The sequence below is a fragment of the Anarhichas minor genome, unplaced genomic scaffold (assembly GCF_050575085.1).
Source record: "Anarhichas minor isolate MPS153535 unplaced genomic scaffold, ASM5057508v1 ptg000005l, whole genome shotgun sequence".
Taxonomy (NCBI): Eukaryota; Metazoa; Chordata; class Actinopteri; order Perciformes; family Anarhichadidae; genus Anarhichas; species Anarhichas minor.
In genome coordinates, this window is record NW_027466451.1 from 2,696,496 (window position 1) to 2,710,784 (window position 14,289).

General features: G+C 40.8%; 2 protein-coding genes across 2 annotated transcripts; both read right to left on the reverse strand.

Moving 5' to 3' along the window:
• Window positions 1-1,982: 1,982 nt before the first annotated feature.
• On the reverse strand, window positions 1,983-3,947 carry LOC142971885 (C-reactive protein-like). Its single transcript, XM_076112619.1, has 4 exons — window positions 3,853-3,947; window positions 2,822-2,924; window positions 2,431-2,728; window positions 1,983-2,277 (listed from the first exon to the last, which is right to left on the reverse strand). Exons 1-4 carry the CDS (start codon window positions 3,905-3,907, stop codon window positions 2,059-2,061), a joined length of 675 nt encoding a protein of 224 aa, XP_075968734.1. The 5' UTR covers window positions 3,908-3,947; the 3' UTR covers window positions 1,983-2,058.
• A 2,233-nt stretch (window positions 3,948-6,180) lies between these two features.
• On the reverse strand, window positions 6,181-12,581 carry LOC142972035 (metalloreductase STEAP4-like). Its single transcript, XM_076112826.1, has 8 exons — window positions 12,369-12,581; window positions 11,930-12,037; window positions 11,766-11,836; window positions 11,580-11,667; window positions 10,549-10,827; window positions 10,345-10,439; window positions 10,147-10,257; window positions 6,181-6,250 (listed from the first exon to the last, which is right to left on the reverse strand). The coding sequence occupies exons 1-8, from the start codon at window positions 12,579-12,581 to the stop codon at window positions 6,181-6,183; spliced, it is 1,035 nt and encodes a 344-aa protein (XP_075968941.1).
• Window positions 12,582-14,289: the final 1,708 nt, after the last annotated feature.

A 14,289-nucleotide genomic window follows, 5' to 3' on the forward strand; every position in this document is an offset into this window, starting at 1 on the left:
GTCGCTGATAATGCAGGTAGAGCTACAACAGTCGCTGATAATGCACGTAGAGCTACAACAGTCGCTGATAATGCACGTACAGCTTCAACAGTCACTGATAATGCACGTAGAGCTATAACAGTCACTGATAATGCATGTAGAGCTACAACAGTCGCTGATAATGCACGTACAGCTTCAACAGTCACTGATAATGCACGTAGAGCTATAACAGTCACTGATAATGCATGTAGAGCTATAACAGTCACGCTGAAGAGGAATTAACTTATAGCTAATTACAAACTCATGTTTCCCCACATTTCCTCAGGAACCTGCTAATGTAACACAAGAGGCTCCTTTGAGTTTTTACCCAGCACATATGCTTAATTGATTCAACAGGAATTTCAAAAGAGAGGTGTTTATGGTGAGTGCTAGTGTTGCTGCTTCAGCTAATATTGTTCAGCCTAGTTTATTGTGGAAGTACATGTTGTTCCACTTGACTTTTGCTAAGGATTTCAAGAATTACAGAAAGGTCCAGACTCTCTGTTGTGTCCGTTTCTTCTCATGAGCTTAATGAGAAGCTTCAACAAAAGTGAAGTGTCTGGGCAGCTTCTTCAGAAAACATGTTTGGTCATTTATGTGCCCACATGGCTTTGTTAATTACCAGCCTCTGTAGCATTCTCATTATGAATGTGGATCCATGGGACGGACTAGCAGTTTTACTGATTGAGAGACTGCCAGCATCTGCTGCACAGAATGACTTGCATGAAGAATCAAAAGTCCATATCACAGTGTATTTGATTTACTATAAAATAACTGGGAAAGTGATGAAACAGAAACTTTAGCCCTGTGCCAATATTCTAAGAATATAAAAGATATATGACAAAGTATTGCTGTCCCATTGAATGAAGATATATTTAATTGTCTAAAAAAGAGATCAGTGCAATTGATAGAAATATCAAAACTCATTTAAAGCTGCGTTTATACATTTTTGGCCAGTAGGGTAGGGGGCAAAGAAAACTGAAAAGAAGCTGACAGATCCACAGCCCATATATGATCTTCATAAAGTTGTCATGCCTAACATGTTAAAAAAAAGAAAACAATTACATCCTTACATAGTTAGCAGGCATGGAGCGTCATTATAGTTGTAGTTGTAGTCTGAAAAGAGTGTCTGTGCAGCAAGACAAAACCAAGACAATGTGGTAGGTGGGCTGAATACTGTAAAGATGCAGAGTGATAAGCATCACATGTGGCCAATTGATTCACTTTTTTATTTTTCTCTTGTCGGATTCATATCTGATTTTGAAAAGCTAGGAAATGAAAACAGAACCAGGGAATAATGTTAGGGATCATAATCACACAGAATGACATTAAATGACGAATGGTGTATCCCTGAATGTTTTGAAATACTGGTGAATGTCACATTTTTATTTTAAAGCTACTTTACTGCAAGAGACAGATGCCAACGGGTTGTATTTAGTCTACTACAAGCATTTCAACTAATTTATAACTTTTTTTTACTTTGTTGTGTTGCCATTCTGCCTCCTGTCATTTCAGAATACCCATCCCTGCCTGTCCAGGGTGTGGCACGCTATTGTTCCCTGTACCATATGGTTTATACACATACATTTATACACATAGTTTCATCCGGTCTCTACTAATATGAGGTATCATAGAGCTCTGGGTGCCCACCTACGGCTACAATATTGTCAACGCTGATAGGCGTTCGTGACACAGCGTCACACAAATTTTGCGTCAGAGTTGAAAAAGTTCAACTTGCGCGTATTCGCGTCTGCATTAGCCTCATTCACGCCGCCCCGCGAGATTTTGCGTCTATTTGCATCCGTATGCGTCTTTGCATAGACTTGTTTGTATGTAATCTTGTCACGCAAAAAAATCACATCGCGTTTGGTGTGAACACAGCATTAGAATCCAACATTTCTGCCTCTGGACGAACGTTTTTGTGTTCAACCACAATAAAGATGACTGTGAAGAGACACTTTTGCAGCAGGAATTTATTGAGAAATATTTCAAGTCCACTTGATTTGCATAGCTCAAATTATTGTAGTTTTGTTTAAAATTTTAGTCACAGGTCTTTGGTTTATCTTCTATCAGCACTCTGCCTGTGATCTGGAACTCCAGCGCACTCCAGCTGAGCACATTCCCTGGGGTGAAGTTTAGTCCATCCACGTACTTCTGGATCTCACAGGGGGAAAGGGTGTGGTCCCACATGTGGACATCAGACATCATGCCAATGAAACACTGCTTCGAGTCAAACCCCCCACCATGAGTATCCTGCTCCTGTAGATTACAAATGCGTTTTGAGATACAGATAATAAAAGCCAAATGGTACAATATTTGTACTGAAATCGATACACTAGATACACACAATAAACCAGGAATAAATGTGTTTATTTAGACCATTCATTATGGTGCTTATTAATAAAACTGTACCTGTCCTAAGATGATTATAGTAGAGCCACTGATGTTTGATCCAGAGCTGATATATTTCTTCATTGTAGGTTGTCCATCAAACCACAGCTGCACCAGTCCGGACTCAGAGTCCCATGTCGTACAGATAGAGTGCCACATGTTCGAATTGTAGTCCCACCCTTTATATATTGTGAATTCATTCTTGACAAAGGCCGTCATTTGTTTCTTTGCTTCGTCCCAAAAAATCAGGAAGTCATTGGAACTACTGGGTGTGGCCAAAGAGAAAAGGGCGTGGTCTCTCTTAAAGTCTGTAAAGGACCTGTAGGCATTGAAAAGACATTATCATGCATGATACTTTTCACAGCCAGAGATACAATGTTTTTTTTTGTACATTTTGAACATTCAGTTTTACCTATGACAGACGGTTAAAGCGCCAAAACGCTGTGTTGATGCTATCAGCCTCACATGAGCTGTGCTGCTTAGTTGTGGAAAGATGAACATTTTACCGGACAGATCTGATAACAGAGAGGGACGATGGTTTTTATCCATTTCTTTGTCAGCATGGATTATTATTTGTAGTTGACTAACTGCATTATACATTATCTTCGTTATCAATATTATACAAAAATTGTGGTAACACATGACATTTTGGATGAACGTCATCTTGCACAGTTAGAAACAGCATATGAGCCACTGTCTGTTGAACTCTGTCACACATATAAGCATTGCTCAGCGCGCCATCATTCAGGATTCATAAGAACATTTTGAGGAAGGAAAATGATTGCTATGATGTCAACTATGATGTCTTATACAAAGAGAGACACTACATACTGTTCGTAAAATATTGTTGATACTCCACTTAGCTTTTTGCTTTGCTTATTGTTTTGCCTGGTATCTATTTGTTTTGTACAAGTGTATAAAGGTACATTTCATCTTCAAATGCAGCAATGATTAAAAGTGGAAGGAGCCCCAATGTTTGTCGTTGTGTCAAGTCAAGAAAATGTCCACAATTAAACAAATTAACAGCAGATATGATCAGTTATGATATTTAAGTAAATCATTAAAACATCCCAGTTTGATGTGAAAACATAATAGTCTTTTGATTACTTTTCTGTTATGTTAGATTTGTTACCCGTAATTCTTGTAATTTTGTAGAACAATGAAAATGGAAAATAATAAATGTATTATCTCAAATATAGTAGACATATGCTGAAAGACAACATTGGTAATATAAGTAAAGATATCTGACATATTCTGCCCAGTTCAGAAATCTGCTATTAATATACTGCAAAACCTTGAATTTGGAAAAAAAGAGTTTCCTGTAGAGAAAGAGAATTGCATGATGGGTGTGTAAGCAAATTTGAGGTAAATGGCAACAGACTGCTACAAACTCCAACATTTCCTTTCGAATAACGAAATTTGTTAAATAAGCATTTTTCATACCTTGAGGAGCTGCAGCGCATGCTTTCAGCACCACCAACAGCAGCAAAAGCTCCATCCTATATATAGGAAAAAATACACTTTTTGATTTTGATCCATTGAAGTCAACACTTTGGATTTGCTATTAGTACTCTATGTGCAACAAACGAATTAACTCTTATTTACCTTGAACTGCTAGAATAAACAATGCAGGTGGAAAAAGTAAAAAAATGAAATAAAACAAAAGGTTTTCAAATAATACAATAACTTTAAATTCCTATATTTCGCAGTTTGTCATGTGCAGATTTTACCTTGAAATCCGTGTGTGGATGTTGTGTGCAGCGTGAACAGGATTGTGACTTTTGTGCAATCACTGCTTCCTCATCTCTGCCTGCGTGTCTCTGTATTTCCTTCCGTATCTACAATATGTTTTTGGCTTCAGATTCCTGTTGTGTAAACAGCTGAATCAACAGAATTCACAGTGAAATGTTGAAATAGTCACATTATTGGAAGCTACTCCATGAAGCTGAAGTGAAGTGAGGCACATGTTTGTGCTTTTACCTTTTCTCTTTCAGAAAGAATGAATCACTGCATATAACAAATATACATTCTAAAAATGTACATTTCTGTCTTGTTTGAACTATTTCTGAATTTAATATGTGTACATATTGGTTTGAGTAACTACAGCTTGAAGAGTACAATATTTTCTTAGTTCCCAATCAACTGTGCATGCTGTTGTGATTAGAATGCATTCATCTTCGTTTTACATGCATCAGCTGTTTACAACAGTAAATCTGCACACACAGATTAAAGGTTGATCACTCATGACTAACACATGAAGCTTAAGCGTAAGTTCAGTCAGGAAGACTATCTTTACTCTTCTTTTCATTCATACTCTTTCTCCCTGTGATTGGGGGAGTTCACTTTAAAGTAACCAACCAGATTCTGCACAGTTTCCTTAAGCCAATCACATCACTGCTGTCAAACTTTAAAAAGTCTTCTCCTCTCTGCTGCTGTCAGTTGTCCTTTCAGCTCTAAGCAGATGTGACCCTCCTCCACCCAGTCACCTCCAGTCAGCATCAGTCACGCTCCTCATTCATCATCAGATTGCAGCAACTCCTTTAGGCCTTATTGGACCTCAGGATCCCTACCCTCGGTGACTTCAGGATGGAGTCCAATCGCCAAAGACTTTGCACTATTCATATTTTATGCATATATAATAAATCATAGTTAAATTCTAATCAAGTCTCTCCTGATTGAAATAACAGTCATCAGAGATGTTTCATGTTTTCTGCATTCACCTATGAATCACATAAAATGACTTGACACTTTACAATCTGTACTCTCACTGTAACATTTGATGGGTATGAATGCAGTAGAAATGCGATCTTCACTGGGCAGTGGTCTATTTCTTTGCATTTGTGCTTGTTTGGAGTTTTCCTTCATTGCACCAAGGTGGGTTAGGTTTAACTACACATGACAATCATGTCAAGATGCACTAAATATACCCGATCATTTTTCATTATAAGAACACACCTGGAACGACACTCATGCATTGTAGATACAAAAATCAATTGCGTTAACATTTTTTTGTGAAAGTTACAGTAACATAGGAGCTATACAGTTCTCCCCATGTGGCCCAACCATTGTTCATGATTTATGAATAAAGAAGGAAGCTTTAAGGAAGATCGCAGATCCCATGAGAGAATATTGTAAAGAAAAACATTAGTTTACTTATTCTTAGTCTTTTGTTTATATGTAAACATGTCAGTTATTAACGGTGTCGAGTGAAGCAAGTGTATATGCATGTTCAAACATATTCACTTATTCACATATAGTATATATCTATATATATATATTTATATGTTGAAAGTTTGACATGAGTGTTTCCTGTGTGTCCTTCTGGGTGTGTTCTCTGAGGGGAACAGTTGACCACTGGGTCTTGTGAGGCTGGCAGTGGTTTTCCTCTTTTCTTCCATCCTTCATCTTCCTGCACTACAGGTGTGTGTGTGTGTGTGTGTGTTGTGGTTTGAAGGCATTCATGCATGTGACAACATGCTGCATGTCTTTATACCTGCTTATCCAAGTGTATCGATTAATACTTGATCATGTGTCACCAACAACTACCAGTTATCCGTTCTCTGCTTTCTTCAATCCCTTCATGATCTAAAATGACTTGCTGCAGCACAACATCAAGGGCCTCTACTGTCACATCCAAGTATGATATCCTCTCTGCAGAGGACTTCAGTGATGGAGCAGTCTGCCCGCTCCTCTCTCCACTGATGTGATGAGATCCTGTAGAGACTGGGGAGAAGCCCAAAGCTCAGAGCAAATGTTTCCAGGAGAACTGCATCAGATCAGCCAGAGGGATGAACCCTGGAGCGGGATCAGACCGGGACGACTAGACAGAGCACACTCAACTCTGCAGGGAGACACTCTGAGTGTGACTGAGCTTTCAGACAGGATGAGATATATATGGGAGGGAGAAAAGGGAGGCATGACAGTTATGTTCAGTCATACTGACATTTATTGAACAGTTGGGCAATTTGACATACAGCAACATTAATAAGAAAGATCCAAAAATTAAAAAAAATTAAAAATTCAAAGAAAATCCAACAAACATAAGCCGCAATATACTGTAGGGAGTGTAGCGTGAACGGATCCCGTCCCGGGGAAAGCAGGACAGGCTTGTGCACCTAACACGGTAGTTACTCCTTAGGGCTGTCCTTCCCACGTGAGTTAGTTTCCTCAATGAACGGTACTAGTGAGTTAGTTTCCTCAAAGAACGGTACTGTTCTGAGGTATCAGAACAGTACCGTAGGCCTGTTATCTCACCCCGTAGCTGAATCGTTAGGATTTCGGAATTAATTGTTTTTATTGTTTAATTTGTTTTTGTTTTTTCATTAAAAAAATTGTTTTTATCAGAGTTCGCAGACTTTCTGACCTCTATTATCAAGCTAGACAAAGTGCTTCTGGTTGGTGATTTTAATCTGCATATCAATGATGCCACAGACTGCAGTGCCACTGAGTTTCTCAATATTACTGAATCTTTTAATTTCACGCAACATGTTTCTGGCGCCACTCACAGGGGTGGTCACACCTTGGACCTTGTGTTCTCCCTGGGTCTTGATATTGATAATACCCGTTGTGAGGACCTACTGATCAGTGACCATAAATGTATTTTCTTTGATCTTTCTGTAAATGCTGACCCCTTGTGTCTGAAACAAACATTCCACTCCCGCATTATTACTCAGAGTACAGCTGATCAGTTCTCTATGCACTTCTGCTGTGATAGCAACACAAATCACAACGATGTTGAACTCTTGATGCAGTCTTTTAATGAACATTGCACCACTTTGCTGGATAAAGTGGCACCTCTTAAGGAAAGGACTAGGGCTGCCTACAACACTTCTCCGTGGATGACAGACGCTGTCTGCAGCTTGAGAGTCGCTCATATCTCAAAGACCTCAGAGTTTATTTTAATGCTGGAGTAAAGGAAGCTAGAACTGCTTATTTTGCCAACTTAATCTCGTCCTCAAAGAGAAATCCCAAGATTTTGTTTGACACAATTAAGAGAATTGTTTCACCGTCTGTCTCTACATTGCCATGCTGTTCTGTTGACGATTGCAACAAATTCCTTACATATTTTAATGATAAGGTAACAGCTATTAGGTCTGGTATTCAGCCTGGGATTGTTCATCTACATGTAGCTCCTCGCACTCTCCTACTGTTCTGGACTCTTTCCAGCCTATCAGCCTTCAAGACCTGATGGACTTAATTAACAAAACAAAGCCATCATCTTGCCCTCTGGATATAATACCGACCTCTCTATTTAAGAAAGTTCTGGTAATTATTGGCCCTGCAGTAACATCTATTGTTAATTCCTCATTGTCTACAGGAATTGTCCCTTCCTATTTTAAACATGCCACTATCCAGCCCATATTAAAGAAACCCAACTGAGATCCTGCTTTGCCTATGAACTACAGGCCCATATCAGAACTGCCTTTCCTGTCCTAAATCTTAGAGAAAGTGGTGGCCAACCAACTTACTGCTGCACTGGAGAGGCACAAGATGTACTGGACAAGTTCCAGTCTGGGTTTCGCAGACAACACTCTACTGAAACCGCTCTCCTGAGGGTTTCAAATGACATTCTCATGTGTTCTGATGCAGGTGACTGCTCTGTGCTAGTTCTTCTGGACCTCAGTTCTGCATTCGACACTGTAGACCATAACGTCCTGATTAAGAGGCTACGTGATTGGGTTGGCATATCTGGCATAGCGTTAGACTGGTTCACGTCTTACCTCAATGACAGAACTTTCAATGTCTCTGTGGGTGATTGTGTGTCTGTTACCTCTCCACTGTCTTGTGGTGTACCGCAGGGCTCGGTTCTGGGGCCTCTGTTATTTTCCCTTTATCTGTTACCTTTGGGAGCGATTATAAAAAGTTATAATGTGTCCTATCATTTATATGCAGATGATATCCAACTCCATCTGTCATTCCAACCCAGCGAGGCCTTCACATTAACTAGGCTCCTGGACTGTGTCAATGCCATCAGAGACTGGACGGCAGAAAACTGCTTACAACTTAACGACACTAAGACGGAGGTTCTAGTTATTGCTCCAGATGAGTATGTCCCCATGATCAGGCAGAGTATTGGTCCACTCTCCTCTGCTGCCCATTGCAACCTGCGCAATCTAGGGATTTTCTTTGATCGATCCATGTCGTTTGACCCCCATGTTAAGCAGCTGTCCGGATCATGTTTCTTCCATCTAAGAAATATCAGTAAACTGAGATCTGTAGTATCAACACCTGAACTAGAGATGATCATACACACATTTATCTCTTCTCGCATTGACTACTGTAACACACTTTTCTCATCACTCAGTGTAGCTGCTCTTAACCGTCTGCAGGTAATCCAAAACGCTGGCGCCAGATTACTCACCAGGACAAATCGACGGTCTCACATCACCCCCGTACTCCGATCTCTCCACTGGCTCCCTGTAGCATCTAGGATACACTTCAAAATTCTCACCATCACCTACAGAGCACTTCACGGTCAGGCTCCTACTTATGTAGCTGATCTACTTCACCCATATTCACCCGCCTGCACTCTCAGGTCAAACGCTCTAGGTCTTCTGTCAGTTCCACGCACACGATTTAAGACCCGTGGTGACCGAGCCTTTGAGGCAGTGGCGCCGAGGCTGTGGAATGCTCTGCCTGAGACTCTACGCCTCGCAGATTTTGTGAATACTTTTAAAAAACTGCTCAAAACCCACCTTTTTAGGCTGGCGTTTGAGTAAAAACCTTTTTTCTCTGTGTATGTAATTTATTGACCCTATGGTCACATTGTGTTTTTTATGCTTTTAAATTTCTGCTCTGTTAAGCACTTTATGATTTTATGTCTGTGAAAAGCGCTCTATAAATAAATTTTATTATTATTAATTGTCTTCCTGAGAGTCTTGTACGGCTACGCCCTAGGCGCTCTCAGTAGGATGCAACCCTAGCACCCAGTATGAATAGTTATGTAGAACGTCTGTACTTTACTATTGCCTATTGTGAACTTCTCACCATTTTATGACTAAAACTCCAAAACTCCGGCGTAGTGTGGCCTCTGTGACTTCCTCTGTGACTACCACTGCTGCCATCAGCAGTACTGCTGCTACTACTATCCCTACTAGTAACACCTCTGTGACACAAACACATAATATACCCCGCTAAACCTTCAATACATCCTAGTTACCACCCTGAATTGCCATAGCAACCACGTCAGTCTTACGCCTCAGAACAACACAAAGTGACGTCCTAGCAGTCTTGAGTCCACTATCAACATCACTGAACATCCTGCACTCACGTGACTGTTGTTCCACTCCTCACAAGTTAACTAAGGACTTTGAAATGTGATGGAAAGCTTCGAAAGCTCTTCTATGAATGAAGATACAACAGCCAATCAAAATCCACATCCATTCCACCGTAGCAACCACCGAGCTACTGCAAAGAACTCCACAGCTCTTCCCTGTGTGACTTCCTTATTTATTTATTCATCTGTTTATTTCACACACTCAGCGGATTAGAGATGAATGAGGGCAGACTCCATGTTAGAAATACCCCTCAGCACCAACATAAACACATTAGACATATACTGACGTACAATCTAAACCGTCATTACAGTAGGATTTATGCAGGGCTGTCTTTAAATGACATTAGTTTTAGAGTGTGTTCCTGATAAACTGGCTACTGACTGAAGTTGAAAATTGCAGTTATGATTACATTACATTTATGGAATGAAGCAGTGTGATGATGTGTGCACCTGTTACATACCTTATGGGAATGATGAGAGTATAAAGCACATGTAGAAAAGCAAAGCAGAGTGCCACCAGTCCCAGCTGTTTCCTGCACAGCATCCAGCGATCCAACCAGTCAGGAAAACGCCTTAAACACAGCATACTTTGACTTGTGGGATGCAATAAAACACTTGAATGGCACTAAATATCAGTCCATCCTGTTGTGATGTCTGACCTGTACTTGGTTCCTCTGTAGAGCTGAAGGAAGGCAGCTATGACACCAGGCAGGTAACACAGAGACAACATGATGAGAGACACAATGGGAAACACCTGAACGATGGGGGATAAACAAAGAAGTGTTACTGAGAGGAAAACAGATTCAAGTTAGTTAGTTAAAAAGAGGAACCGATGCTAGTTTACCAGACACTAAACAGTTTACCTTGTTGGCCAGGGACACCATGATTCTGAAAGACATGTCTTTCCCCTGTTCAACATACGCGTAGATGACATCTCTGATGAGCACGTAGAAGAAGAATAAAGCAGTGAGGCCGACGGCCACATGTAGCGGCAGCCTCCACTCTGGGAAAAGCTTCAGGGGGAAGTCCTCCAGCTCTCTGGCTGCTGACAGAGAGCCTTTATCCAGAGCAGTGAAGCCCAGTTTGGTGGCCACCTCTGCTACCGCCAGCTTACCCTCAGCACCGTTTCCACACAGGTACACCTGGAGCATGAAACACCCATCATATTTAAAGCACTCGATATGCCCCATGTGAGGAGTATACCTTTTTTTCACACAATGATGAAAGTATTGTTTTGACTTTGAAGAAGTGGAAAGGCTTTCTGTATGAAATACTAAATTGATTGTAATAAAGCTGGTAAAAACTAACGCCAATGCTCCGTCAACACTGATTTGATGTTGTTGATTGTGCTCCAAATACACCAACTTACACATACATAAACATACACTCCCACCAACACACACAGTGCGTTTTTACCTTCCTCAGGGATTGCACAACCAGAACAAAATGAAATGAATAAAAAACCCACATCTGCTGCAGCTTTGCAGTACAGAGCAAGAGCACAAAGCACGTGATGAGAGCTTAGATCTAAGAGACTGGAGTTAAAGACACAAGACTGACTCTTCACATGTGGCTTCTTTTACTTGGATTTGGTTTGATCAAAATTTCAAAACGAGTTAATAATACAGTTTGGACTGAAATACTTTTCTGACTATTATTTTTAACTGATTGGGCAATGCCCCGCTGTGTTAACACATTAGAGAATTGTAAAATGCATTGGGAGAAGGATGTGATAAGCAGTGCTAAACAGTTTAATTCCAAAAATAGATAAGTCACCATTAGGAAAAAACAATGTATTCATAAATAGCAGAAGAAGAAAACCCAGTACTAATACGCAACCAAACAATGTTTTCAACAGATCTGTTGGAAAAAACATCACAAACACATTCAGCACCTGTCTATTGGCATCTGAGGGTCCATTCTGCAAGGCCCAGGCAGACAAGGTGTTAAAAACCTTCACCACATGAGCTCCAGGGACCAGCCTGACAAACAACAGAGTGGTAATTCAAACCACATGATGCATGAAATCTCCCAATATTTTAGGAAATGACATTACAGTGGTGGCTGATTTCTCACTTACCTCTGCAGATACTCAGCATTGGCCTCTGGGTATAGATTCATCTTGAGGTTGTTGCTGACGTCCACCAGCACCTTCCAATCAAGGAAATCAGCAGAGTGGATGAAAAAGTAGAAATCAACCAAATGCTATGTTACACAAAGGCATCTGACTGTGCAACAAGGTACCTTCCCCTTGAGTTGAGGTGCAAGTTTCTCCAGGAAGTCATAGTGTTCTCTGTGAATACAAATAAAGAGCAGGCCAGCTGACTGGGCGGCTGCCTCGTGGCTCGTCGCCTGCACAACAGACACAAACACTATTGTGTTGAACATTGCATGAACATTACATGTGTCAACACAGCTCAGCCTCAGTGTGTTCAGTGATAGTAGACACATATTGCACAACAGATGAAAACTAAATGCCTCAACATATGCAGTCACACATTATCAGTGAATTTAGCTCCGTCGACTTTCAAAGCCTGATTAAACGGTTTCTTTTTTTTCCTGCACTCTTATCGACACAGTTGTTTGAGTTGGTTCAGGACCATCATGCAACACATGTTCTGAACATTCATCAAAAAAAAAGCCAGCAAAAAAGTTGAGTCCCACATCATACATTGTTTAGTACCTGAGCTCCCGGAGGCAAGGGGCCACAGCTGTGAGGTCTGCGGCTGCCGTACACCACCCTGTAGCCAGACTGGAGCAGACGCTGGCCCAGAGAGCGCCCGAAGTCCCCCGTCCCAAAGATACACAGCAGCTCCTGCTCAGGGGCAGCTGCTGTGCCCAGAGGAAGCAGCAGCATGCTCTCTGGCTTCACTTCCTTTGACACCTTGCTCGGCATGGCCAGTCAGTGACGGTCTCTCTGGTGGTTTTGACACAACAAAATACTCCACCAGCCTTTTTGTCAAAATGTGTCCAGATTCAAGGCAGATGTAACAAAGTAATAGTCTTCAAAATAACAGCTCTTCTGGAAAAAAAGTGTCAGCAAATCAACTGTCTGCCCCTCAAGCATTACTCTTTAGACTGATAGATTTTTCTGCCTTGATTTAGTTTTTGTATTGGCCCATCCCCTCCCATGGCTCAGTTCTGAAGCCTGCCTAAACTGGGAAGTTCCATGGATATTCCATGCTAGTATGGGTGTCAGGGAAAGGTTTCATTGCGGCGAAATATTGTGGCCAAGTTTCAATCCTTCTTCTGGGAAATCAGCGGATCTTCTGTGACAGATTATGCAACACTGGAAAAAACTAAATTCATTACAGTGTGCCAAAACACTGGCTTTCTGGTTTAACCAAGTCGCTGCAAAACACACACACAGAGACACATACAGAGCAAAGCAGGAAGTGGAATCCCCAGTTAATTTGAGGACATGAAGTAAATACACATCTAAAAACCACAAGAGGCTCTGACTGTTACTACGACATGTTCTTAAATTGTAGCTTAATGTCAGTTGCTCAAAAAACATTTGAACAGGTTTAGGCATTTACACAGAATAAAAACAAATAGATAAAAACAGAATTAAACTTAAACTTAAACTTAAATTTAAACCAGTGTCCTGGATTAAGTGCAACTCAAACAACAATGTGATTATCTAACCGTTTACTCATTACAACTGTCACAAACACACTATCTGGACCGTGTTGAGGTCACAATATGCCAACAGTGTGCTGGAATGCTCCCAACCTCCTCTCTCCCCCTGCATTATCTCCATTATATGACCGTAACATTCACATGCCCTACCAAGTGCATAATTACTTTGACATGTGTGCAAAACGAATAACACACATTATTTACCAGAGGGCGGTTATTTGCCGTGCACCTGGAGTGAAAGAACTCCTTATAATCAGTCACTGATATTGTGGTCAGTAGAGGCACTCACTGATTCATGTGAGCGCCAAACCACCAACTAAAGTCTAATCTTGTGTTGGCCCGATGAGTGAGTCATGTTTTTAGCCTGGTAACTGAAGTTAATAAAAAAAAAATCATGACTTTTTTAATCAGCAAATAAGAACAAAAGCAAACAAAAGTATGTCTGATAGAAAGTGTTCAAGTGGAATGTACATCTGGCAGCTCAGTGTTATTTATGAGCTGTAGTTCGGGGTTTTATTTTTCAGTCAGTGGTCAGTTATAACTGACCACTGAGACAAGTGTGTTGTGTGTCACATGAGCGCCCTCTGCTGGGCCCCTGCAGACTTGAGTGGTTGGCCCCGCTTTCTGTTACCAGTCTGCTGACCGCTGTGGTAGGTTGATCTGTGACGAGCTCCGTGGTGGTGTCTAAATAAGTTGATTTTGTTGGTAGAATTGTGTTTCCTACAGGTTATGTTCTCCTTATGACCTTTCTCCAGAAAGCACCGTAAGAGCTACGGAACAGATAACACATATATGAGCTGTTACGAGTATCAACAGTCATTAAATTACATTTAAATATACATGTGAGCATTAATCAAACATTTTCTCTCATATACTTTACCATGATTGGCTTTACTCTGCACAATATTTGATTGTCTAAGCAAAACGCAGTGTGCATCATCCCACAAGTCTATGCTAATGAC